Here is a 26602-nt window from a genome sequence, read left to right as displayed (position 1 = left end):
CTTTGAGGCCTGTAGACCTGTAGAGCTATCTGCACATCTTATTGAATATATTGAAAAGGTATCTGAAGCCTCTTTTATTTGGAATAAAGGCAATATATTGCAAATTTATCAAGACTTTAGGTTTGGTTTGGTTTCAGGTTGCTATTAAAGAGTGGTTTAGGAAACACTAATTCTGCAATGAATTAAGTTTCAGTGTCAAAAGAGTGATTCCTCAGAAGAGGATAGTTTCAGCATGAGTAAGAGATTTTTTAGGAGTTGGCTCTAGGCAGAATTTGATATGTAAATTTGGGACACTAATTTCAAATAGCTGTATTATGTACGTACTTTCTGTTTGCTTTCCAAAACTGGTTTTTTCAGATTTTTTTCTTTTCTTGTTCATTCCCTATTGGAAATTCTAGTTCTAAATTTTTTGGATTATATGACTTTTTCATTGATATTACTACTAGTTTGTGATATCAGTGGGTGGCAGAGCAACTTCACTGAAGGATTGGGAAATGACACAAGAAGCCTGCAAGGGAGAATTTGATTCCAACAAGGTTTAGGTAGGAATATATTGCAAGATATATTGCAGTTTGAGACAAGGATGATTTAAAGTTTCATACGTCATTAATGTCCATCTTTAAGGGGTCAAAAAGTGTTCTGAATTTCTAAGCACTCTGGTGTGTTTATTTTATTTTCCATTAAAATTTTAACTTAGAAATAAACCCAGTCTTAAGTATGATAGCAAATCACCTCTAGCAAGCTTTTAATCCTGCTGAGGACTGTAACTAGGCTGAAAAACTGTTTAGGTTTTAAACCCTAGTCAGAACTCAAACAGTCTTCTCAGATGTAGAAAACATTTGGTTATATTTCTGTTGCAGTTATCTTGTGTGTGTGTGTGCTTCTGCTCTTTCCCATCTGGTTTCAAACCAGAGTCAGGGAACGACTGATAAAACACCACTTCTTTTTCACTATAGTGACTGAAAACAGATTGAAGAAATTCAGATATATGTCGGAACTCATTAAAGCATGACCACTTAAATTTATTTATTTTAAGTTGGAGGGGTTGCTGCCAATTAAAATGGCAAATTTACATGCAGAAGTCTATCTATACTGCTTTCTGTGTGGTGTGTCAGGCAGCATGTTCATTTGGGCATGGTAATGGAACAAAATCTGAACTGCAAAGACATTCACATGGCAGCATAAAAAGCACTGGCTGTGCAGTCTGATAGGGCAAGGAGTAATAGTTTTAAACTAAAAGATGGTAGATTCAGAGTAGATACAAGGAAGAAATTTTTTACAATGAGGGCAATGAAACACTGGCACAGGTTGCCCACAGAAGTGATGGATGCCCCATCCCTGGAAACATTCACAGGTTGGGCAGGGATCTGAGCAACCCGATCTAACTGATGTCCCTGCTCATTTCAGGGAGGTCAGAAATAGGTGGCCTTTAAAGGTCCCTTCCAGCCCAAGCCATTCTATGATTCTATGATTCTATTTGATTTTGGCTCAACATAGTTTTTCAGTGATTTAAAGAAAGGGAAAAAGACGGAGAAAAGATGAAGAAAATCAGGCAAATATGTATGGGATTGCTTAGGGTCTAGAAGAAGACAGTGCTGAAGACAGGACACAACTGCAAATACATGGAACTTTGTTGTATTATATGATTTTTCTTTAGTAATTTTAATACTAGTTTATGATATCATTGGGTGGTATAATAACTTCATTGCAGAATTCAGAAATGGTGAAGAAAACTTGTGAGGGAGAACTTTATTCCAGCAATGCTTAGCCAGAAATATATGGCAGCAGAAAAAAGAAAAATATCACAATGAAATCAGGAAAAGCTGGGATGCTACACTCACACTTTAAACACTGTATGTTTAAAGCATCATAATAAGAAATTAGAAGTGTTTCCTTGGCCTTCTCTGTGTGATTCTGAATAACAGGAGAATGGTGCTAACATTTGGCTAGAGGAGGAGTTTTCTTTCATCACTTTCATTGATGAAGGCACTTTTACCACAGTCATATTAGGGAAAGAGTAAGCTTCAGGTCTCTTACAAATTGGAGTGAATCAGATAGTAACAGTGGAGAGCAATCATGTCAGTACCTACTTGGGACACGAGATACGACATAGAGATTGTTGACAAGTGCAATAAACAGCATTAGGACTGGTGATGTCAAGACTTATTCAGGGCTTTTTAGATAATGTGGTGTTGTAGATTATTGGCACAACCAACAGCTACTGTACTCTGCAGTGTCAAAGGAATCTTGAGCACCCTTTGATGAGCAGGTTACTGATACTTTATGCTGCAGCTGATCCAAGGCACTCCTTGAGGGAATAGCATCATAATTTGGCTGCACACTAAAACCCTGTGTAAAAGTACAGATGAACATTTTCTGTCTTTAAAAGGAAAAAAGATATTATTAGTTGAAACCTTGTGTTTCTGGCTTCTGGAAAAATCATAACTCACCAGTCGCCACAGTAGAGAATAGGATTTTATTATGGAAGCACAAACAGACCCTTAATTATCACAGCAGTCAGAGGTGCCACTGTAATATATCAGCTTGTATTTTTAAAATAATATAAACCTTTTTCATTGGAAGGGCTGCTCTGTGCTGTTGATATGCTTGAATTTATGCAATGAGCTGGTAAACAGCAAAATCCATACTTATCTTTACCTACACAGGCATTAGAGGTGAGCTCAGGAGAAAAAAAAAAAAAAAAAAAAGGGAAAAGACAGAGGGAGGGAGGGGGGGGAGGGAGGAAGGGAGAAACACAGTATTTCCTCATAGCCTAGGGTGAGATTAGAGTCCTGTTGATGGCAAACCTGCATGCTGTCTTCTCACCTGGTCTCGTATTCCAGCTGTGAAACAGAAGTGGAAGGTCAACACAGCAATAGTGTTTTGTAGTGGCAAACTGAGTTGATTTCCTCACATTCATTCAGGACCAGACCTCCAGTTCCCTCAGGATAATTGATTTTCACATAAATGTGCATTTCCCACTTTTATGTGTAATGTATTTCTGGACTGAAGCACTGTAAGCTCAAAACCCTTGCACAAAGTATAGCAACCCAGCATGGAGATATCAACTTTACTGTGAAGAATGTAAATATAGTGGATAATTATTTTAGGGGAAGATTTTGAAATATTTTTATTATTAATGAAGTCTCTGATTGTTTCAGAAAGTTGTTTGTCCCATGTACTTGCAGTACTCCTGTATTCCCTGCACAGCTAAGTGAATGGAAACCAAAGCTTCTGTGAGAACCAGAATAGCACAGCACAGCTTTCTGGAGATTTGCATCCTGTCTTCTACTGACTTTTGTGTCTTAAGACAGTGTAACCGGAGTATTTTTCAGTGATCAAGACATTTGAAAGGTCTCTGTTCCATGATGTCTAATGCTATAGAAACTCATAATCCAGCTTTTAGTGCTGCACAGGCTCTCATTTCCATTTTAAATCTATTTTCTCTAAACCTGTAGGAATTTTTCTAAGACCTCTGTCAAATCTTTAAAAAACTAACCATGGATTTGAATGCTGCTAGTAGGGTAGACAGACATGCAGAGTAGAGGAAACAATCTTTAGAGTTGCAAGAACGACCTCAGAACACAAACCTCAAGGGGTTATAGTTTTGTGGGCTTTTTTCCTCTTTTTTTTTTTTTTTTTTTTTTTTTTTCTTTCCATGTCTCAATAGACCCAGCTTATAGTAACTAACATGTTCTGATTTGTGCCAGTACAGATTCAAGGATTCAAGTCACAAGATTAAGGATTCAAGTGGCAGTAACAGTTCTGGAGGCTTTTACATACTGGTTTTTAGTGGAAAAGAGAGTGGCTGCTTTAATTTAGCCCAGCTGTCTATGGATCCTGGAAGACTTCAGAGGGAACACATGTGGAACTGCTCCACACTCTCATAGGTGGAGAAAGAATGGGTATAGCAAACGCATCTCCTGCATTAGTTCAAGGATTAATGACAGCTGGAGGAACTCTCAGCAAATTAGGACCAGGTTCTGTCTTCTTCGCATTATAACATGGAATAAGAGGCTGAAGATAAGAACATCAGTTTTTAATTTTTTTTTTCCATGTAACTTAAAGGGTTACAGTTAGAAACAGCACTGGATTGGGTAGACTACAGATTTGTTCCTAATGTTCTGTGTTCTTATTATATCTGTATTCCATTGTCTGAAAAGTATTCTCAAGATGTTCTTCTTTCAAGAAGAGTATAAATCTGAATGATATGCTAGTCAAAGAACTCAACTCAATTTCTCATTCATATCTGGTTTTGTTGTATATATTGCCATCTAATAGATTAAATATGCTAAACATAAGCCCCTCATCCTCTTCTTCCTTGAACAGAGCCTCTCTGCTTCATATGTATGAAATTGTGTGATGCAAGTGAGAACACATATTCAGGCCTGGGATAGAGGTCAAACTAGCAAGCCAATTGTCAGGATCAATCACCAGAGCATCTGAGTACCGATGGAGTGCACAGGTGATATTTTAAGAGTGAAATTAACTCTCTATAAAAAATTCTTCCTTTTAATTTTTTCACCTAGGTTTTTGGACAACTGACATTAAGCTACCTTTATCTGTTTGCTTTCACATAGTGTCAGGTTGTGTAGATTAACAGAAAAGCTAACCAAACATGCAAATACACAACAAATATAAGATCAATTTGAATTGAGCTCACATAAACTGAAATATTCATACACAACATAAAAGTGCTTCAAACTTGCAGCTTGGGAAAGAGTAACATTCACAAAAATGCTCATTGTTCCCAGAATCAGTTTTGCTTCTACTTGCACAGTGTTCCGGTTAGATCAGGTTCCCACAATCTCTTGCTGTGTGGTCTGAGGTGCAGGTCTGGGAACTCTAGCCCTCATTCTGCCAGCTCTTTGTATCTTAGCTCCTGCTGCTACATCACCTTAATCTTTCGCTTTTGGCACTTATTCAGTAAATGTTATGCAGGCACATACATTGTCAAGTCCTTTACTCACGCCAGCACCTCTCAGTGCAGAAATGCATAATAGATTGTAATATTTGTACCACCAAAGGGTGGGAAACACTTACATTCAAACACTATGTATTCAAAGCAAAGGCAGTCCACAGATAGATGTACACTTAATCCTGTCCTGAAGTGATCACTTTCTCAGGGGAAGAGATACATAATGTAATCTCTGTACGACAAGTCTCATCCTAAATAAATAAACTTGATTGCATTACGTGGCATGCAGTTCTTGGCATCACAGTCTCCTGTCCAAAGAGTCTGAAACCAGCACTAGCAGCTCTTGGAATCCTAAATAATGAAAGGGTAGGAACTCATCAAAAATCATAAAGATAAAAGTTCAGTGCTTTAATACATTACTTCACAGGATGGTGTGAGATTTTGAAGTAATATAGAATGGCCTTCTAGAAAAAAAAATAATATTTCTATCTACAGGGCAGAGATTTCTAAAAGTCATTTATTTCTTTGGTACTCAAAAATTGTCGAACTCTTAATCTCAGATTTTTTTCTTGAACATCCATCATTTAGAGATTTGTAATCTTGCTGTGATTCTCAAACTTAGCTCTGATACTTGTCAATCTATTATCAGTGAACAGTCCAAGGAGTACATCTTAAGAACTTGACTGCCACCTTTAAACATTTTTCTTGCCTCTAAACCTTTCTCTTCTACACTCTCCATTTTTTCAATGTTTCTGTTCTGGAGTAACATATGCTTTTTTCTAATCAAGTAGTAAAACTGCCACTGCAAGTTCTTTGCTGCTTTGGATATATAAACATACTTACTCTGTAAGTCTGCGAAAGATGCATCAAGAAAATCAGTAAAGTTTACTCCTCCTCCTTCATTTTTTGGCTTTGAGCTGTAAAACAGACCTCCTTACTATTGACAAATTTATTTTTTGGCACTCCTCTGTTGTCATGAATTGCATCCTGACCACACGAGCAAAGAGCACAAAAATGACAAATTAGGAAGCTGGCATCAAAGTCCGCGCTAACCACATCCTTTGAGTTTGTCCTCTTACCTCATCTCTTTTACTGTAGTTGTTTTGGTGCCAAATGCATGTTGCCTTGTTGCCAAGTATGTGTCATTAATTCACAAGGAATCTATGGTCATGTAGCCATATAACCATTATGGTGGACTGTGATTGAAAAAATGGCAGCTGTATGAGAGTTGAAAATAGGGATTTCTGTGTGTTTTATGTTGGGATTTTTGCTCAGTGGTAAAAAGCTTTTAGCCTAAGGAAGGCTGACATAAGTCATATGCCTTTTTATTTTATTTGGGCTTTTGTTTGGGGGTGGGTTTTTTGTTTTGTTTTGCTTTGTTTGTTGGGGCTTGGTTTGTTTGTTTGCAAGGGATTAAAAAGATGGAAGAGGAGAAATAAAGCTTTTAGAGATTTTTGTGAGTCAGTAGATGATCAAACTTCAGTTGCTCATTTTTATTCATGTGTATCAAATATATCCCATGTAAAATCCTATTTCCCAGCACAATACTCTGATTGTCTCATAGTACTTAATTGTGAAAGCCCAAGGTCAGATTTTCCACCTAAGTAGTTATGCTTTTGCATGTTTGTTAATGTTGCTGGAGGATATTGCTCTGATATCTTAATAAAGAGAGCACAGAAGATGGGTACTGAGGCCAGATTTCTGTTAGCCATTGTTTATGCCTTTTATTTCATTTTAACCCCCCACCCAAAAATGGTTGCCATGTTGAAATGAAACTTACTAGTTTGTTTCTTTCTTTTGTAAATCATATTTTTTAAACCATGTTGTAACATGATAGATAAATAAATAATGCAATTATATGTATATTATAAGACATTTTCATAAATGTCAATTGCATCCAATGCTTCCTCTCTTTTAAAAAAAGAGTGAAATATTTTTGTTGCTTGTGGATTTTGTATGTCTAATTGGTGACAGGCTTTGTCCTTAAATAAATGCTCAGCTCCAATTATAATATCACTATGTCATAAGAGTGAAAAATTCTAATTAAGATGATCTGTTTCCCAGGAAAAGTTTAGTATATCAATTAATCTGTTTTATCAGGGGGAGTATTCCCTTCCCCAGCCCCTAACTCCTGAGCAGAGTCTGAATGATGAGAAAAGCATCACAGATGCATGCTGCATTGGACAAAGAACACATGCATGCATTTAAATCATGTATATCTTACTTTTTACTGATGTAATTGTGAAATATGTCCTTTTTGCATTCATAATTAGGGGGTGGAACAGATGGTGAAGGCTTAGTTTAAAATAATCTGTCATTAAAATAACCTAGCCTACTGGTAATTCTTCACTCTAACTGGAGTTTAGGTTGGGGTAACAGGGTTTTTTGAAGCATTGGAACACACTAGAAAGAATTAGGGACTTCATGGATAGTGTGAAATATGAGGATATTCTCCAGAAGGACACTGTAGTAAGACTCCAGTGAATTAAATTTGCCTGTAGAGGGAATATGCAAAAATGGCTGGGACAAAATTCCTCTGACAAATATAAATCCATTTACTATGATGCATTATACATAAGTGCATATTCGGTCAAAGTGGTACAGTGGGTTTCATATCCTGAAAGGAAATAACCTCACTATGCTTCAAATACTGTAAAAGGCAGTGAGTATTTTGGGATAAAAACCTGTGCTTTACATTTTTGTATTATTCTGATGTCAGAGGATATAAATTATAATAATTTGCATTATTGTTCTGAGGGGCTGCAGCTAGTGACTTTTAAGCCTGAGTCTCACTTCCTTCGTGTCTACCACATTGACTTGCTCATATGTGACAAAGAAAAACTTGTATCAGTCCTGCCTGTCTAATTTAGAACAGTTTTCAGGAATAAGAAAACTGGCTCAATAAATCAGATACTTGCATGTCTTTAAAGCATTTATTTTAGTGTTCCCTCCAAGATTTCATTCTTTAACAGCTTTGAAGAGAGCATATAGATTTCAGCATGGTATTATGATAAATCTTCTTGAGGAGGGGCAAGCATTAACATTTGTGTCGGTTCTTTTTCATCTTAATCCAACCTTGGTTAATAATCAGAAAATTCTACATAGTGGGTAAGAAGATGTAATTAACCCTTTGACCCCAGAATCTTAATTGGCGCCTGTTGAAAACAGTGGGGCAGTTAAAAAAAAATAAATTAAAAAGTAGCCTGTGGTGATTGAAACAGCATAATACATAATGGTTTTCTGAAATCAAAAGTAATAGAGAGCTTCAGCTTTAATCACATTTTGCATAAAACCAGTAAGAGTAGTTTTAAACAAGAAGTTGCCAGTCTACCTTAAATTGGATTGTGCTCAAAATTGGCATTTGGGGTCACCCTGACCCTTTCTCAGCTAGATGAGATAGGACTGGGTTTATGACAGTCAACTTCATTTACTTTAAAAAAAAAAGAGGAATTAAGTCAAGAAAATTTTCCTTATATTCGTGGTCTCTCCTTCAATGAAAATAGGACATTATGAAAACCCAGTTACCTTTTCAGGCCCTATTTTTATATTATAGTTAACTCTAGAAGGTCCAGGACAGAAATTTTATCTGCCTTTGAACTACATTGGAACTGTTCAGAAATTCTGTGTGGAAAGCACTGTGGTGTTCCTTTTAAAAGAGATATTTTAAAGCTGACTAAATCCACTACCTTTCTCTCATTTGTTTTGTCCTTAGTTATACATAGGTAATACAAATCATACTTCCAGATATTTCTCATTAAAACAAAATTGTTTGTGAATTTGCAGTATACAATGGTATCACATACTCTTCTCCAGTATATAACATAACCTGTGTTATGTTGCCTTGCACCTTCTCTGAGGTCTGCTGCTCTCTTGGCATGCACAAAGGACGTACGCTTTATGAAAAATTGAAAAATTTCAACACGCATTACTTAAATAATAAATATTCATAAATAATACCTATGAATAACGAATGAGACAGTCCTTCAGAACTACTGTTTGACCTGTAAAAGGAACAACAACATTGTCACAAAAGTGGTCCGTCTCAGCCCTTTTAGACTGGTGGGAGGAACTGCCTTGCATTGGAAGGTGGCTATTTCTCCTCCTATTTTTATTGTCATTTTTACTTAGGTATTGGGACTCGAGCTTAGTACTTGGAGCTTTTGTTGTAATGTCTTTGTATTTTGGACACAGAAATAGTTAGGTGTCCATTAGCTGTTAATCAGTGGCTCTTTCAAAATACAACTAAATAAACTTTCTGATTTTGCTCTTCTGAACAAAATGCTGAATTTGGTCAGTAGTTGCACATCAGCCTAACTTCAGAGAGGTGGGAAAAGAAATGGAGAAAGAATGACTGACCATGACTTAGTAGTCTCAGTTGGCTTAATGAACAAATTTTATGGCACAGGAAGGGGCTAATCACATCCAAAGGTGTTGGTATGCTGCACTGGCCCTGCCAGTCCTTCAGTGGTGCCTCCTCAGTTACCTACCTTGTAAAACTTGGGGGCAAAAGTAAGGAGTAGTCTCCCAGAAAGAAAGAGAAGAAAAGACTAAATAAATAAAGCTATTTAAATGAAAGGAGAGAATCAGAGTTAATGGCATGGAAAAGTAGCAAGTGCTTAGGATGACTAACACTCCTCACTTCAACACCCTTCCAGTTGCTGATAACTTTCAAACTTTAGCCAAGGAGGTTGAAATTTCTTTGTACACCTATGTTGACTAGAGATAGTTTTATTTGTTTCTATTTTTTCCAGCAAAACTGGTTTCAGCCAATTTCAAAACTATACTGAGTGAAACATTTCTGCCTAATCAGTACTCAAAGGTTTCTTCAAACTTTTTTTTTATTAAGCCTGAATTCCTGAATAAGATGATGTGTATAAAAGAAGCAGAAAAACCATCATTGACTCAGAGAATTCTTACAAAACTTTGTCCAGATATGCCAGATAATTACACACTAATGCAGTGTGCTAAGCAGATCATAAATATGCCTAAGCTGTATGTCGTTCTCAAGAAACAGAGCAAGGGGACCACACAAAAAGCCTGGCTATATAAGAAACTAAGAGGAAAGTTTTTTTATAGGATACACAAATAACCTATGAAACATCTTTCCTCAAGATATCATTGAGCCAAGAATATAACAAGATTAAAAAAAAATTCTAAGGAAGATAACACAGCCATGCCAACTACTAAGAACAGGCTAGTAAGAAACCTCTGGTAGGCTTGTCATTACCCGTATGGATATTCCAAACACTGTTGTGAAGCACCTCTATGCATACTGACACAGGGAAACTGACTGCTGCAGGTAGGCCATCAGTCTGAGGCAGTGTGACAACTTCTTGTTGTTTGTGGACAATGGAGTTCTATACAGGTGGCTGGGGAGACAGTGTCATGCTTCTCAGTGTAACAGAGGTTTAAACCAGTTTCCTCAAAGGAGCACGGAGCAGAGAATCAGAAATACTTTAACGAAGACCTTTAAAGATTTACTTTTCTGAGTAAGAGATTGTACATAGTGGGAGAGATCAGATGTGCAAAGGTTTTGATTGTCCTGGTATGGTTCTAAGTTTGAACTTCACTGTTCCAAATTTTCTGCCTGTTAATGATGTTAAAAATTCAAGGAAGTGATGTTAATAATTTGAAAAAGAAATGATGATGATGATTTATAAGTGGCCGTAAATTACTTGCATAATATAAATGTTTTTACATGAAGGAAATCTATGCAGATTTACATTTTTATTAATTCATAAATATAAATTAGAGTCTTTCTTTAATGCCGTGTCTTTAGTGAGGCTTTGTATTCCAATATGTGGTCTATTATTTCTAGAAAACTCTGATTTTTGAACTAATTCCACCACCTACTACATCAGAGAGGGGTGAACTTTTGCCAAAGACAGCTTCTGACTAGCAGAAACAATTTCTTTCTGACAAGAAATTAGTCAAGAAGCAGAAGAATAAAAATATTAAAACCCCTCAGAAATCACTGTTGTGTATTTGAAAGGAGTGATCAGATGATTTTGTCATCATGTATCATGATCAAATTTATGTGCTTTTTCCTTCCAAAACTAGGCTGATCTCTCAAATGGTACAGTTAAAATTTCCTTTACATGTTCTTTTATCACAAGGGGATATTTGGGATGGGATTTTGGGGATTGTTCCTTGTTCCTCCCAACATTTGGGCTGTTTTGTATTTTCTGAGCTGTTACAACATTCTTAATTTCTGGAATTCTGTGATTTTACTTTTGCAATAGTCAAAGATCGTTTGCCAATAGTCACCCTCATAAAAGGCAGAAAGGTAAAGAAATGAGTAGTGCATGAAAGTAGTTTCTTCCTAGCGAAATTTTCCTCTTATTCATAGAGATGTACTCCCTTCTTGATGTGCAGTGATTTACTCTGTCAGTTTAGAATATAGTCCTTTGTTTATTAACTGCACTCATATTTCAAAAGGTATGCATTAATCACTGTAGCTGTATTTTGATTTTTGCAGTTGCAATGGAAACCACATCCAAAGACTTGCACTTGTCAAAGTAAAATCTGATCTAGACTTTTACACCAAAGGGATGAAATTCATAGCATTTCTAGAGACCTAAGCTGTAAACATATTTGACAGTAATCTGCTGATTGGCTTTGTTGTCTCACAAAAGGAAAATGGTGTGTGAGTGTATGCATGCATGCGTGTGCATGTGGGTGTAATCCTCAATTAATTTACAAATTATTGAGGTCCATAGTGGTTTGAGTGATGGCAGGATTTTATTTTCTCCTTTTGAGTTTTTGGAAATGGAAATTCTCTGCTCCGATTCTGAAGAATGAGAGGTGATTTTTTTATATACACCATTCAATTGGGAGGTTATTTGTTGTCCTTATTTATTTCTTCATGAAAAAAAGAGCATTTTATTTTTGTATATTTCTTCTATAAAACAAATGAGATAAATGTTATACAGTATATGACAGATATAAGCATGGCAGTAAATTAATTTAGTAACATACTCATCAACTTGAACTTAATATACTCATATGCTGTTTATTAATATGTAGACAGAATATAAAGGAATTGTCTTAAGGATTCAAATTAAAACCACTCTCATAAAAGTCAGAATATTTTCCTCAATTTATTCTGTGATGCCTCTGTTTGAATCTATTTCTATTTGTAGTTTGGAATTTTTTATTAATCTATTCACTTCTTTTTTTCTTCTTACGCTGTAGTCCCTGGATGGATTTGTATTTGCACTAAATCAAGAAGGAAAATTTTTGTACATTTCAGAAACTGTCTCCATCTATTTAGGCCTGTCCCAAGTAAGTACATGCTTTCAATTCTAGAACATAACTGTGTTATGATGCATTCTTCTGTTTATCATTCTTAAGGAAATAATAATTTGGTTTCTGTATTTTGCGTGGATCATTGAATTAGCTGTTTAAAGTTGCATCCTGTTCATCCTGAGACATAACTAAAAATTGTCTATCAGTATTGAACATTGAGATGTGTATGAAAACTTTTTGCCACAAAGGATCATTATTAATTTATTGAGAACAAATGAAGTTTCTTTTCTCTGTTGTTTTGAACTTTAAACCTCTATACCTGATAGGAAAGGGACACTCTAATAGTACTTCCCTTGTGTCCTATTACTGGATGTTTATGGAGTACCCTGCATTATCCAGGGAGCTGACACGATGACAGAGAGTCATTTGGAGTCAAGAAATGCTGAAAGAGACCATTAAAATGTCTTGCAGGGAGGGTTCCAACAAGGACACATTTTGATGCTTTCATAAATGCTCACTAATATGAAAAGATGAATTTATAAAATATCATAATTTGGGGGGGTTGTGGTTTGGGATTTTTTTTTTCATATAATTGCTGACGACTGTTTTTCAAAGATTAAAAGCCAGGAGAGAAGAGGGGCAAAAGTTGGTTGTTAATGCTTATTCCTAATCCTGCAGCATTCAGAAATGTTTAGGATGGATAGCTTCATTCTGCTTCCACTTAGAAATGAAGCAGAAATATTTTGCATGATGATTTTCAGAGTGGGACCATCTACTTCTGCTGCAGTCACCCTGAGAAGGAAAAGAAAAACTGAAATAATACTTATTTTAGCTACTTTAAATTAGGACCCACACAGCTATGAGGAAGCAATGCTTAGTTAGCATAGGCTACTTACTGTCAGTTTTGCTGTACCCCACCAACAATTAAATGGGAAATTTTAATATTTGCTGACAAAAAAAGACTAATTTTAAATATTATCTGGTGAGAATACGAATAGAGGCTCATTAAGTCCTCAAAGAACACGCAAGCGATTGGCTGTAATAAGTTCAGTAATTGTTATTTTGTGCTGGCTTTGGCAAACCCATGATAGAAATGGAAACAAGAGCTGTTTCTAGCTCATATCAGTATTCTTGTCTCTCATTAAAGTCCCTCGTTTTGTAATAGACTTTAATCCCTGACTTAATCTGTTTGGGAGTTAGTATCAAGAATCTCACATTTTGAAATCGGCGCACCACCATGTTGCTAATACAGCAAAGAATTGGAACTTTAATGTTTATTATTGTCTTATGTTCATATTAATCTGGTTTATGCATAGTATCCAACAAAGTTTAATAAGCCAGTAAAGAAGAAGGATGGATAATTAGTTTAAGCAGGTAAATGCTAATTAGGAAACTCCTGAAAGGCATCCATTATACACTAGCTTAAAACAAATTTTACAGCCCTGGTTAGTGGTGTAATCCAAATTCTGTCAAGGCAACTGCATTTTCTGTAATTGAGATGTGTATGTTTGCTTTGCATAACAGATGGCTCTGTATGCTTAGACTGATAGCTAGGAAAATAATAATTGCATTATTCTGGCCAAAAGAATATTAGCTCTTGGGTTTTGGCCATTTCAGTCAGTCCTCCTGCCAGCACAGCATATGCACATATATGGATTGGATTTTCAAGGAAATTGATGCATCTGGAATAGTGTGGCCATCTGAAATATCATCTGTTCAAGAAAAATTTGGCTTTAACCCTATGTTAGTCTCTTGTTAAAAGCATTTTCTGCCACTGCCTTTCAAGCTATAGAGTTGATAAATCTCTACTTACTCTGAACTCACATCATGTTGTTAAGACTTTGCACTTCATCTTGATCCATATGCATTTTGAGAAAGAGTTCAGATAAATGAAGCAATTTTCTTTGCATGTTAGAGTATTTGATATATCAGGGCAAATATTTCTGTGAGTTCACCGCTGAAAGTACTGATGGAAAAATTACCAAAAATCAGAACCAGTACTGTGGTTTTTTATAGAATAATAAATTAAATCTACTGAGATCTACTAAAATATCTGATGCTTTTCCTTTTCTTCTCTTCTGCCTTTATGGAGACATTTTGTATTTCTCAGGCCTCTGGTATTTATATATTTTTGATATATTGTTCTCTTGGTACAGCATTATATAGCTAGTCTCTTAATAATTTCAAAAGAAGTGCTGTAGCTACTTCCTACTAAATCACTAGTCAAAGCTTATTTGTTGATAAAAATATCAGCAAGTCTACCCATAGAAACATTTCTCAAACTATACTTGGAAATGCTACAGTTTTCACCACACCAAACTTAAAATACTTGTGAATTCTGAATTTCTGGGTTGGTGCTATGTGATATATGTGGTGTTGTATTTTTTTCACTGCAAGTAAACATTGATGTAGCCTATGCTGATACTCCAAAAGTATATATTTGTATAGAACCTCCAGGCAGTGTAGCACTTAAAGGCATTATGGTGTACAATATTATTTGAAATATCATCATCAAGTGCTGACTTCGGAGTCTTACTTTCTAGTCAAATAATTTCTCTAAGAATTCATCCTTGTTTGCTGCAGGTTTTTTTTTCAACTAGTATGCATGGAAATAATGTAAAATACATATTTTTATTTGCAAAGCAAAATCTCATGTCTCCTAGTTAAAGGAAAACAGTTCTTGTATTGAATCTCAGCAGGTGAAAACAGTTATGGTAGTCAATTTTACTCTTTTCCGAACGTTTAGAGCCAGTGGTGCAAAACAAATGGATGCTGATGTTCTAAGATAGCTGCAGGACTAATAGTAAACAAATCTGATAAAACAGTATCTTGGAAGGTAGCCTGGAAATGATAATAATAAAGTTACCCCTGGCAAAAGTAACAGTATATTTGAACAGTAAACAAAAACTGTAATAAATATCCTTTTGACATTGCAATGAATATAACTGTCATGTAGACACCCATCAACATATATATTTTGAATAATTTTTTTGAATAATTTTTCTTCCTGCTAATGCTAACCAAGAATTTTAAGCTAGTTTGGCAGATGTATGTTTTAGACCACACCATGGAATTGCAATTAGAGCCATTTCAGAGAAGAGAGATGCATTTCAAAGTTTAGGAAAAGACAGTTAGCTGAAAATAATGAGTGAGAGAAGGTAAAGGTCAAAGCAACAAAAATGGACCAACAATCTCCCAGTAAATTGACTTAAGTCTATGTTAATTGTCATAGCTCAGTTATACTTGAGGCAAGCTGAAATAGTTCAACATACTTTCCAGTTCTTTCATGAACTGTAGTATTTGTTGAAAGACCCAGAAACGTCTAGAAATGTACAGTATGGCCAGGATTTCTTCTCTGGGTTGGACAACATGACTGTGATGGTGTAGCCAATACAAGCATCTTTTTACACTGGATCTCTGTAGTGATGTAATACAGTTTGTTCTTCTTACATATCTAGTCATTTTCCAAGTCAGTTGGTAATTTTTTGATATCAGGGTAACTGCCATCTTTGGAATCTTCAGTCCCGGATTTCCTTTTAGAAATGGCATGAGATTTCAAAAGAAAATGGCTAAGCACTGAAGAGACATTCAAATCCCTCCTTCCAGCAGTTAGAAGTCAGTATGAGTGCTTCCCTAAGAGATTTCAATTCTCTTGAAAAGTCTCTGTGTTTGAAACTTAGACCAAACATATGCTGAAACATAAATAGTAACAAATAGGGAGAAGAATCTATCGAGAACCAGATAGAATAAAAATGTGTTATCCAGAAAGGATAAAATTGTCTGACATACGATGTTTCAGGTTCAATAGAAAATATTATGAGCTTATAATCTGTATAGGATGCTTTTGCTTTCAGGAAACAAGTTCTTAATCATCTCTTACAACAGTTGTACTCAGCAAGGATAGTATCCATTGTTTCCTGCCCGTGAGGTCCACATCTTAAAGTAAAAGATTTCCTACCTTTGCTCCTTCTTGTCCAGGCCACAGAGCAGGTTTGCAGATTGGCCTGTTGAAAAGAGAGCTCACTAAAAATGAACAGTGCAGCTGCTGGCATAATAAGAGATAGATGATACAGACGAAACAGGAAGAAAACAAGAATAAAAGTTTGAGAATTTATCCTTTTGAAAATAAAGCAGGCAAAACCAACAGGTATATTACATGTGTACTCTGTTACCAGCAGCATAACCTATCTCCTTATTTTGGCTTTCTGTGCATTTGTTCTATGAAATGGCAAATAAAATTATAGCTACAGCACACAAGTACAAGGTCAAATAAATGACAGTACTCATTCTATTTGTGAAGCTATTCTGAAAAGGAACCATGGTGCCAAATGTGGTTTATTTGAATAATAAAGAAGAATTAGATTCCCCTGATAACTTGGCTGAGGGCCAATAAATCACTGGAGGTTAAGAATGCTTTGCAACTGCCATGTATTTCTTTTGCTTTTACAAAGCACAAACCTCAACTACTATGCTCTACCTGTTTTTCAATGCAAATCAAGTTGAGGTTAGTAGATGGTTAAAGGATTGCTTTTGTGCTCTGTTTGCTTAAAAAATAATATAGAGCAATCTTGACACTTGTGCTGATTCTATAAATTCTACCTTATTTTCTTCCTATACCATTAACAAAATAATAAGAATAATAATAAAGCAAAAAATAACAAAATCCAGGAACTGTAATTTTTTTAAAGCAAAACTAGGCAATAACCAATTGAGAAAAGAACTTGCCTTTTTTTTTTCTTTTTGTGACATTGTCATTATTTTAGTGTTCTGAATTTAGATACTTCTACATAAAATGATCGTTTGTGCTCATTTAGTAAATTGGTACACTAGCACTGATAATTTTTAATAGTTTTTCCCATTTAAAAATAGCAAATAAAAGCCTGGGAAATTCTGTGTTGATCATGTGGGGCTTTAATTTTTTTTTTCCTTAACATTCATTGTAAGAATATTAATTTACTGTTGTGTTTTATGCTAAAAGAAGTGAACAAGGGAGGAGTTCTATTGAAATAGAGAAGCTCTGAGGATTTTGAGAGCAGTAAGAAAATATAAGCATCAAAATAATTCAGAAACAGTACAAGGCACAGTGGCACATTATCAATTTACAACATTTAAATTGATAAATGCTTGATGGTGAAGGCCTACAAGGGCACTTTGAAAAGCAAATAGCGACCTGCTGAAGAAATTGATTTTTCCCCCCCGAAAATGACTGCATGATGCATCATTTGACTGCATGCTGTCCAAGTGCTTGACAGAGATAATCTCAGCAATCCCACGGGTGACCTTATCGTTCTCACCAGGGCAACTTTGTCTAGGTTCTGACTTTGTGCATGTCAAGGTTTCTTCAGGCAGGATCCTTAGGGGGAAAAAGTTCCTCTGTTCGATCCAGATATTGAACCACTCTTGAAGGCACTCCCCCACCCCCAAAAAGGCAAGCTTGTTTCTTTTCTTCATAATTATGAATGAACTGAACAGAGAAAATATCTATAGACACAGTATCTTTGCTGAAGCCATTATTGCCTTCTCAGTGTAGTTTAGCTTAGCTCTTAAAGGAGAAAGGATACCTGCCATTAGAGGTTATCAGACACAGTTGAAAGACTCCAAAATGTATGGCGCTCTTCTACATAGCAGAAATATCCCACCTGCTTTCTTTCTCACCCTCACTGTTCACAGCTTTATTTTTGCCATCCTCACAGTATTTCATATCAGTGCCTAATAATTTTTTTCTCTATGTTGTTGTTTGTTTTTTTTTAAATCCCTATCCCAACCCAAGAACTTTTAAGACAACTCAAGTGCAAATGACAACCTGACAGAAGTCCTGAACATCAACATCAATATGCATAATTTTGCATAGACACTCTGTAACAACCTTCACTGTATGGTCATGAAGTGGTCCAAAACACTTAGCCTGTTTTATCTGGTTATTACCAAACTGGTTTTGTCTTGCACAGAGGAATATATTGCCCAAACTGTGATGACTAACAGCATTTTAAAATTTGCAGGATTTTTGAAAGTGCTTTATATAATGAACAAACTATTTTTCATGTGCAGTTAGTAATTGTTAATTACAATTACTGACTAGGAATCTGTTGAAAGCAGCAAATGTTATGCTCTATTTGGTACCCCAAAACTGCTTTACCCACTGCCTTTGACACCCACAGTTCACCGTATTCAACCTCTTTTACCTCCTTCTTTCATCCACAACATTAATTCTGAGTGAACAAGACGTGCTTCCTTGCTTTTGACAAGATTTGCTGCAGTCTCATGCGACAAAAACCCAACACTCATTCCAGATTCAGAAAGTAGGATTTATAACAGCATTTTAATTTAATGTTGGATGTCGAACATATAAAGAGATCACAGTAGTACTAGAGCTGAAAATTGATGCCTTTTTTATTAGTGTCCTCTCAGAAGTGGGTGAGCCGCTGTTTGTGCAATGGAGCACAGAGCACCACAGTCAGATGAATGAGGATATGCTATCTGCAAGGAATCATATTTCAAACCACTGTCTGCTTCTATTGATGTGCTCAGAGTTGAAAGGTTATGCTAGTAAATGCCATCAGAATTTTCAGCATTAGAAATCTGTGGAATAATCCGCTGACTGTCACTTTGTAGTGAGTCCAAATGCAATACATGGTGACGCTTTAATGATTTTTTTTATTGAAATTAACTTATTGTTACTGATCACACTGTTTTGCTTATTCTTTTACAGTGTGTTTAAATACTGCCAACAGTATTGTCTTACAGGCTCCACTGAATATAGCTCTCCGTTGAGTTCACTAAAGGAATCCAGAATGTCATTTTACATGAGAATCATGTTTCCCTTATTTATTCTTTTGAACATATTTTACCAGCCATTGAGACTGAAACATTGAAAGTCTTTATGCAGAAGGGATTCACTGGTTAAAATGAATCACAGATTCTCCATGCAATAAAATATAGCCTTATTGGTTTAACACTTAAAGGCTGAAGACTTTTTATGTCACTTAATAATTTCTAGCATTTGCTGTTAAAGGAAAAAAAAAAAAAAAGGAAAGCATTTGATAAGGTATTTTCATTGCAATTTTTAACTCTTTCCAGTACTGAATAAGACTGAAAATATTAGCAGTCAGACCATTTGCCTCCTGATGGATTCAGTGGTTTCAGATTATTTTAATAAAAATATCTGGGGGAAATGAGTAAGACAATTTAGGTATTTTATGTTTCTCTTTCCTATTAAAGCAAATACGAAAAGTTTTCCTGAATTAAGATTCATATTATCCAAATTAGCTACAGAGTACTTTGGTATCTTCTTTGCATTGCTTTTCAATGTATTTTTGTAGAAGTTGGAGAATATTCTAAAAACAAATGGCTGTAGAATAACTGGGGGGGAAAAACCCAGATACAGGTGAGGAACATTCAAATTTGCCCTAAAGATATTTTCCATGCTTTTCAGGCACATTAGAGATGAGGAGAAAAAACTCTACCTTTTAAGAGTAAGTTCAAAAAGTCATTCTGCTGGTGATGGATGAAAATTTCATTTCTAAAAATAAATAAATTGTAATTAATTAATAAGAAATAGCAATAGTAAGAAAACATGACTTTCATTGCTTTTACAATGCACTGATTATAAACTTTGATTTTCTTTTACATCTGTATTCAAGTCAGGGCAAGAGAAAATCACAACTCAAATATTTTCCATTGTATGAAATAATTCAAGATTTGTAGCAGAGAAGCAGTATGGGTTCACGTGACAGAACTTCCTTTCCAAGCACTTGAGAGGGGTGGGTCAATCCACAGATGCTCAAGGGTTGGCTTAAGGCTATGAAAGGAATAAAACAGTGCCCATATATATTAAAATCACAATCACTGAATGATTCTAGGCTAAAAAATAATGCTGCAAAAATGAAATATAAAAAAAATACTTTAAATTCAGTTCAGTGATATTTTCAGCTGCAAATCCCCACTGACAGTTCCACCAGTCCAACTAAGGGGTTGCATATGAAAGCACAAGATCAGGAACAAGCAGCTCGGGAAAGGGATAGGAAATATGTCTTAATCTGCTTTTGCCAACATCATGTATTTTTACAGCCTTGGTCAGGGCTGTACTTGCTCTGTGTTCAGTCAGAGTTAACAGAGTAATACCACTCTGGGAAGAGAGAATTGGTAAGAGAACAGAAGCATTCCAAATTCTGTGGAGAGTGTCTTCACTGCAGATGGGATCTAGCCAAGAGAACCTCCGAAGTCAGAGGCTAATCTTGCTTAATCCCCGAGGTTTGTAATGGAAATTCAAGACAATCATGTCCATGTGCTATTACCCTTCCAGTGTTAATCTATATTCTTTTGTCACTCCCTGTTCACCTTCACCATTAAGATAGACCTATGCTGCTTTAGCTTTTTAACCCCATGTTTCCCTGTATTGCCTTCTGGCATTTGAACCAGGATGCCATCTGAGACCTCCTCCGTCTGTGCTTCCAATTGCACAGCAACTGACAGAAGCTTCCTGCTTAAGTCACAGATCAAAAGGGAATGCTCCCAGGTTGCTTTCTGCATTTAGGGGACAGGGAAAAAGAGCAGCAGAAAACTTGTCAGGCTTCCTGTGAGCCAGTACTTTATCTTACTTGCTCAGCTGAGTTCCTTAACAACATTCACATTAAAAGTTCTCTCTGCTCATACCTTCAGAACTGCCTGCATTCATCCTGAGTAACTCAGCTCCACATGGATGATGTTTACTTGTCATTCTCATGGCACTCCCACAGAAGGATCCTCTGCAGATGAATCCACAGAAGAACCAGTTCACCACCATTTTACAAGCTATGCCACCGAAATCTGACATCCCATCCTATCACTCAGCATGCTCTAGCAGTGCTGGCATAGCCAAAAACAGCTATGCAGCAGAGGGGTACTTCTACTGACCACCTGATGAGGTAGTAGAAAACTAGGCATTCATTTTTCCCAGACAAGAGTTCAGATGTGGCAACAGAGTGAAGTGATAAACTTCCTTTGCCCAGAGTTTGAAATTCAGGGCAGAAAGGTGAGAAAGAAAATGACTGCCTTCAACAGTGAGGAGACATGTCTAAGAGCACGACTTATCTTCCCTTTAGAGGTAGGAGGCACATGCATATATTGGAGGGATGGGGAATCAGATTAGTATGAGTGGACAGACAAAAGAAATACGTCTCTAGTGTGAGCAGGCAGGAAGGGGAAGACAGAAAAACACAGCACACTGCCTCTACTCTTCCTCATGAGGAGACATGCTGCTTCTTCCTCAACAAACAACCTAAATTTTGCTAACCTTTGATATTTAGAACTCACAGCCCAGCATCAGCTCAAAGAGTGAGTAACTTGGTTCCAAGTTACTCAAGATTTATTAAAATAATATTTTAAAGGACTTATTAACATTCTGAGGGTTTTGCACCCTTTGTGACTTTGTATTTTCAAGTGCTCTTTTTCCATTAGCTACATGAATGCTAAAAATGTACTTTAATATGTAGGAGTTGTCTGAGACTTTTTGGGAATATCATGATTCTACAGAAAGGCCTTTGAAGCTACAATCAAACCACCTGATTGGCAATAATATTATAAGGTTTGGTAACAGTAAAATATAAAGGGGAAATACTGTCTTATTTCTCTATTTGAACAGGATCACATGGATCTATAAACGAATATGGTGTATTCTGCTCATACTGTATTCCAGATAACTTTTAAAGCCTTTGTGTTAATAAATCTGGGCTTATACTAATAAAATGTATGACAGAATTATTACCTATATTAATTATTTCATGTTTAAGATCCTGTCTTTGGGTCTTTTGGACAAGTATTTTCTAGGCCGTGTGCTGCTGTATTAGGATGTAACTGTTACAGTTAGGCATAGTCTATACCTTTTCATACTGGGTTTCAGAAAGATGTCTCATTTGGGACAGCACTTATTCATGCAGAAGTGGTAAATACAAAGCTGTATGCATTCCTGAGATTCCTTGAATAACAATGGATCTATCCATGTATTCTTATTGAACTTCCATAATGTATGCATAAGAAAGATATGATGAAAATTGTAAATGGATGTCTTCTATATATTGAGGCATCAGGTATGAGTCATGACTTAAAGTTTGTAGGAAGAGATGCTTCCTTTTCTAAAATTCATTAATTCAGTTGGAGAAACAGTAGCTTTCCCTCCTACGTTTGTTTCTCTTGACATGACATGAGTCTGATCCACAGCCTGTAAGGCAATGAAGAGACTTCACAGATTTTTGAATGGTTCTCATTTTACTCTATATTGCCAATATGTTTGTTATTTTACATTAGGAATGAAGATATATTCTGTAAGTTAATGAGCAATCCCTCTGTCCCTGTAAGCAACTACTACTTTGAATAAGAGTGGCAGTGATTTCTCTTTTTTGTTTTTTATTTGTTATAGTTTGCTTGCAACTTTTAAAACATTTTAGTCATATGATAGCTCAGTTTCTTTGTCCTGTCTCCAATTTTATATATTCAGATTCAGTTAACCTGAATCAACATTATGTTAAGGCATTTTAGAGGATTCCTGCATTAATTGTAATTGCTATATACCTTATTTACTGCAACCTTGTGTGCAGATGAGCTAGTGTCTAACCACTGAGAAAGATGCATTCCGAAGACAACAATCTTCAGGATCAGAGTGGTTGGCTAAAAAAATGTAGTGGAAAAGGTATACATTTTATTAGTTGCATGTTTGGGAGGGGTGGACATTATGATATTTTTATCATCTGTTTCCTATCTTCTTCTGATTCAGTCTGTCTTCCTTGTTGGCTCCCAAATCAAGTTTTGATATATTGTTGCTTGAGTGTACAATGCCTTCCCAACAGAAGGCAGTTCAGGGGAAGAATTTTTAATAGAAAATTATTCAATCACTGAAATGCACATAAGCAAATTCCAGTTTCTAGAGGTGGGCTTCTTTCTCTTTCATGCTCATCGTGAATGTAAGGATTTATCTTTCCTGCTTTTTGGCAAAAATGTGTCTGCAGAAAGAATTTTTTACACTTCAAATTGAACTTATTCCAGATGTTTTGTCTGGCTAAATCAAAGTAGGTTCCTTAATACTTGTTCTATTCTCCTCTTCTTTTTTGATATCACTACATTCCTCTAGGTTTATGTACACTTGTGACTGCGAAGAAAGAGCTTATGTGTCTGATGGAAGGTCTCTTCAACAGACAGATGCAAAACAAATTATGTTTTTTCCATTCTAAGTGGTTAGGAGCTATTCAACTGGTATAAGCACGTTAGTGCTGTGCCTAATTTGGACAGTGATGTGACTAGATCTGACACAGTCCAGTCTGCATTCTCCTGATGCTTTTGTGATAAATCGCTGCAGATTAGCAAAGTCTGCAACCTCCCTAATGAGGGTGCAAATTCTTGTGAAATAATAAGAATAATAAGTAAAACTGGAAAAAAAACCCCAGATATATAAATGTAACTTTTACAGCTCGTTAATTAAAATTGACATTGTAGGGTTTCGAAAGGACTACAAAAGGACACTACCATTTTAATATGTTTTGGAACATTTTCAATTTAGCAACCAAGAAAATCATGTCATTCTGGAATCCATTCACCTCTAAAAACACCAGTCTTCAATTTTAAATAGCATTTGTAGAAATTAAAGAAGGTAAACTGAAAATATTTCTAAAATGTCACAGCTTCATTGCAATACTAGATGATATGGCCCATCCCTTCATTATCATCTAGAGCAGCTGGGAAGGTGCTGTGAAAATAGCGCCATGTCTTTTAAAATAACTAAAACCCAAAGATTTTAAAGGAGATTATACATTCATACCTATATTTGCTATTTTGAATCAAGTTGTTGATGTGTGATATTCTTTATTATGGCATTAACATCCATGTCACAGCAATAACAGAATTTGCATATAAACAATCACCATAATGTATTGGAAGTAAAAAAAATCAGGGTTTATTTTTATTTTAAATAAAACACATATCCTGAAATGCAAATATTTATTCTCTGTGTGTATAATATGCCCATGATAGCTGATAATTTTCTGATTCTCTTTTATAGTCTCATTTAAGTCGTATTTATTCTCTTGCATCCATGGTCTTCATTCAACACTGGACATCTTAGTGAGCTGTAGTACAGGGGTTTTTTTGGTTTTAACCTTCAAAGGAATTTAGTTGAGCAGATGCTACATTGAACTAGTCAGAGTCGAAAGGAAATGATATGGCTTTTAAAGGGCACATCTAGCATATCTACTGGGCTAAAGTAATTCTGGCAATGCTTCAAAGGATATAACTTTTGATGGTAAAGTAGGTAGGCTACAGAATGAAATCACATATGGCAAGCTGTCAAAGTCTTCCTACACATTCAGTACATTTATATAAGTGCAAATGGATGCTGCTTAGATGGAGTCCCTAGCAATTTCCTGTTAAATCTGCTCTAAGATTATCTGATATTATTTGACTAAATTATCTGTAAAAGCTGGGGACAACTTTTATGATCAAATATTTAGAAATTGGTTTTTTCTTTTTGGCAGATTATCTGAAAAATGAACTGCAATTGTATTAACACTTAAAAGCAAAGGGCTTTCAGTAATAGCAATTATATCAAAACAGGGATAATGAATTGCTGTATATCAGCTTGAAGAGGACGTATTTATAGGTCAATGATGTCAATAGCTATAGTTCTCATAGACACCTCATTTCTTACCCTTTTATTCCTTGCTAATGCTAAGCAGACACAGTTTTAACGAGATTGGTGACTATGAGAACCTCATTTCACAATGGAAAGGAAGATTACAAGGGATGAATATTTTTCACCTTTCAAAATTCAGTCATAAAAGTTGTTGCCCTTTTACAAATGCTACATCGATGATTAGCCATCCCCCTACCACCAATGAAAACAAATGCAGATGGGCAAACTTTTAAGTTTTCTTTTTTATATATATTCTGTTAGTTGTGTTGAAAAATGCTCTAGTATAATGACAAAATGCAGGATGCCTTACAGAGAATACTGGCTTTATAGCTAGGAGTATGCACGCATATATATTTATGTATAATACATCTCTGGGAATGAATCTGTATGGTTGCATTCTTGAAAGAGGAATCTTGAAGTTGTACTGAAAAGCCCTTTACCTCTGTCCTACACTGTCCCACATTAGTAGGAGGTAAAGAGTGTGCAGCTGCAGCCTTACAACCCTGAGCACATACGTTTGCTTTCTGATTTTGGGTCATGGCTGTCCTTGAGAGCTATGGTAGGAGGAAGCACACTTAATTTTACTGGAGGGGAAGGTGCAGTGTGGTTAGTGCTGTTAACTGTTGAAGGCTGGAATCTGTTTACAAAGAATGGAATCTAATGAGATTTGGCCATGGAAACTGAAATCCCTCTAGACAGACCTTTATATTCATTTGGCCCCTCTCACACACTTATGCGTGGCAGTAGCACATGCTCCCATCACAACTCTGAGACTGCATGCCAGATATAGGCAATCAGGCTGTCTAGTTATTCATGTCTTACAGGATCCAAGAGCAAAAAAGGAGTACAGAAATGCACAGCTTTGGTTAGGTGTCTGTCTCTTATTTGGCTCCTATTCTGCAGCTGCAAAATCACGCCAATATATTAATCACATGAGTCACTGTACAGATCACACCCTTGGCCCCGATCATAAGCATAGGGCATTGTAGATTGTAGAAGTAAATAGAATGAAGGTTTGTATTGATCTATTTAAGCAGTGGTTGCTTGCTCAGTGGCATATGACTCGGACAAATCTCAGTGTTCTTTTATTGGAATGGCAAATAGCCTCTTGCTGGTATAAAGGCAAATCCATCTGCCAGTTTCAGATCCATTTTGTAATAGAAATGGGAATGTGATGAGTGCTCAAAAAAATCTTACTGCTTTAACGTGAGCAAAAAAAAAAAATGCTGTTGTGTCTAGACTGAGCCTCAGCTGAAATTTTCTAAATTATTCAGTCTGAAACAGATGTGTGTCCTGTAAAAATTTCTAAATAGTGGTAAATTTGACAATGTGACAAGGAACTGAAAACAGTTTTCTGACAGATAAGTGTTAAAACAACAGTAACAAAAGGTAGTGCTGCAAGTTGAACTTGAAATAAAAAAAGTATGAGTAGAAGAAAGGATAGATAAATCATAACAAAATAGGAAAATAGAGTATGAGCAGAAGAAGGGATTAATATGTCATAACAAAGGCTCGGATCCTGGAAACACAAACACAAGAATTCTCACTAAAAGCTGTGAAACAAATGATAAATCTAATCAGTTAAATCTTTGAGGGATTTGGGCTTGGATTTTTGAACTGTAGGAACTCTCATTAAAATCAGTGTCAATCTCACCAAAAACAAAGCAAAATCAAAATTTCTGGAGAGGAAAATTATGACCAAATGCATTTAGTAGCAATGCTTGAATTTCAGTAGTGAAAAAGTACTGATATTGTGTGTTACTATTTTTTTTCTTTATACC

The 26602-nt window shown here is 35.9% G+C and overlaps 1 protein-coding gene across 6 annotated transcripts in view; it reads left to right on the top strand.

Annotated features, from left to right (window-relative positions):
- NPAS3 (neuronal PAS domain protein 3) overlaps positions 1-26602 on the top strand; it is a 605283-nt gene that overhangs the window by 411095 nt on the left and 167586 nt on the right. For all 6 annotated transcript variants that reach the window (XM_048306927.1, XM_048306925.1, XM_048306924.1 and 3 more), the window contains one exon: positions 12113-12202. In XM_048306927.1, the coding sequence (XP_048162884.1) occupies positions 12113-12202 (90 nt within the window). The remainder of the gene's footprint in view (positions 1-12112; positions 12203-26602) is intronic.

The sequence above is a fragment of the Corvus hawaiiensis genome, chromosome 6 (assembly GCF_020740725.1).
Source record: "Corvus hawaiiensis isolate bCorHaw1 chromosome 6, bCorHaw1.pri.cur, whole genome shotgun sequence".
In the NCBI taxonomy this organism is placed as follows: Eukaryota; Metazoa; Chordata; class Aves; order Passeriformes; family Corvidae; genus Corvus; species Corvus hawaiiensis.
This window is presented reverse-complemented; position numbering and strand designations above follow the sequence as displayed.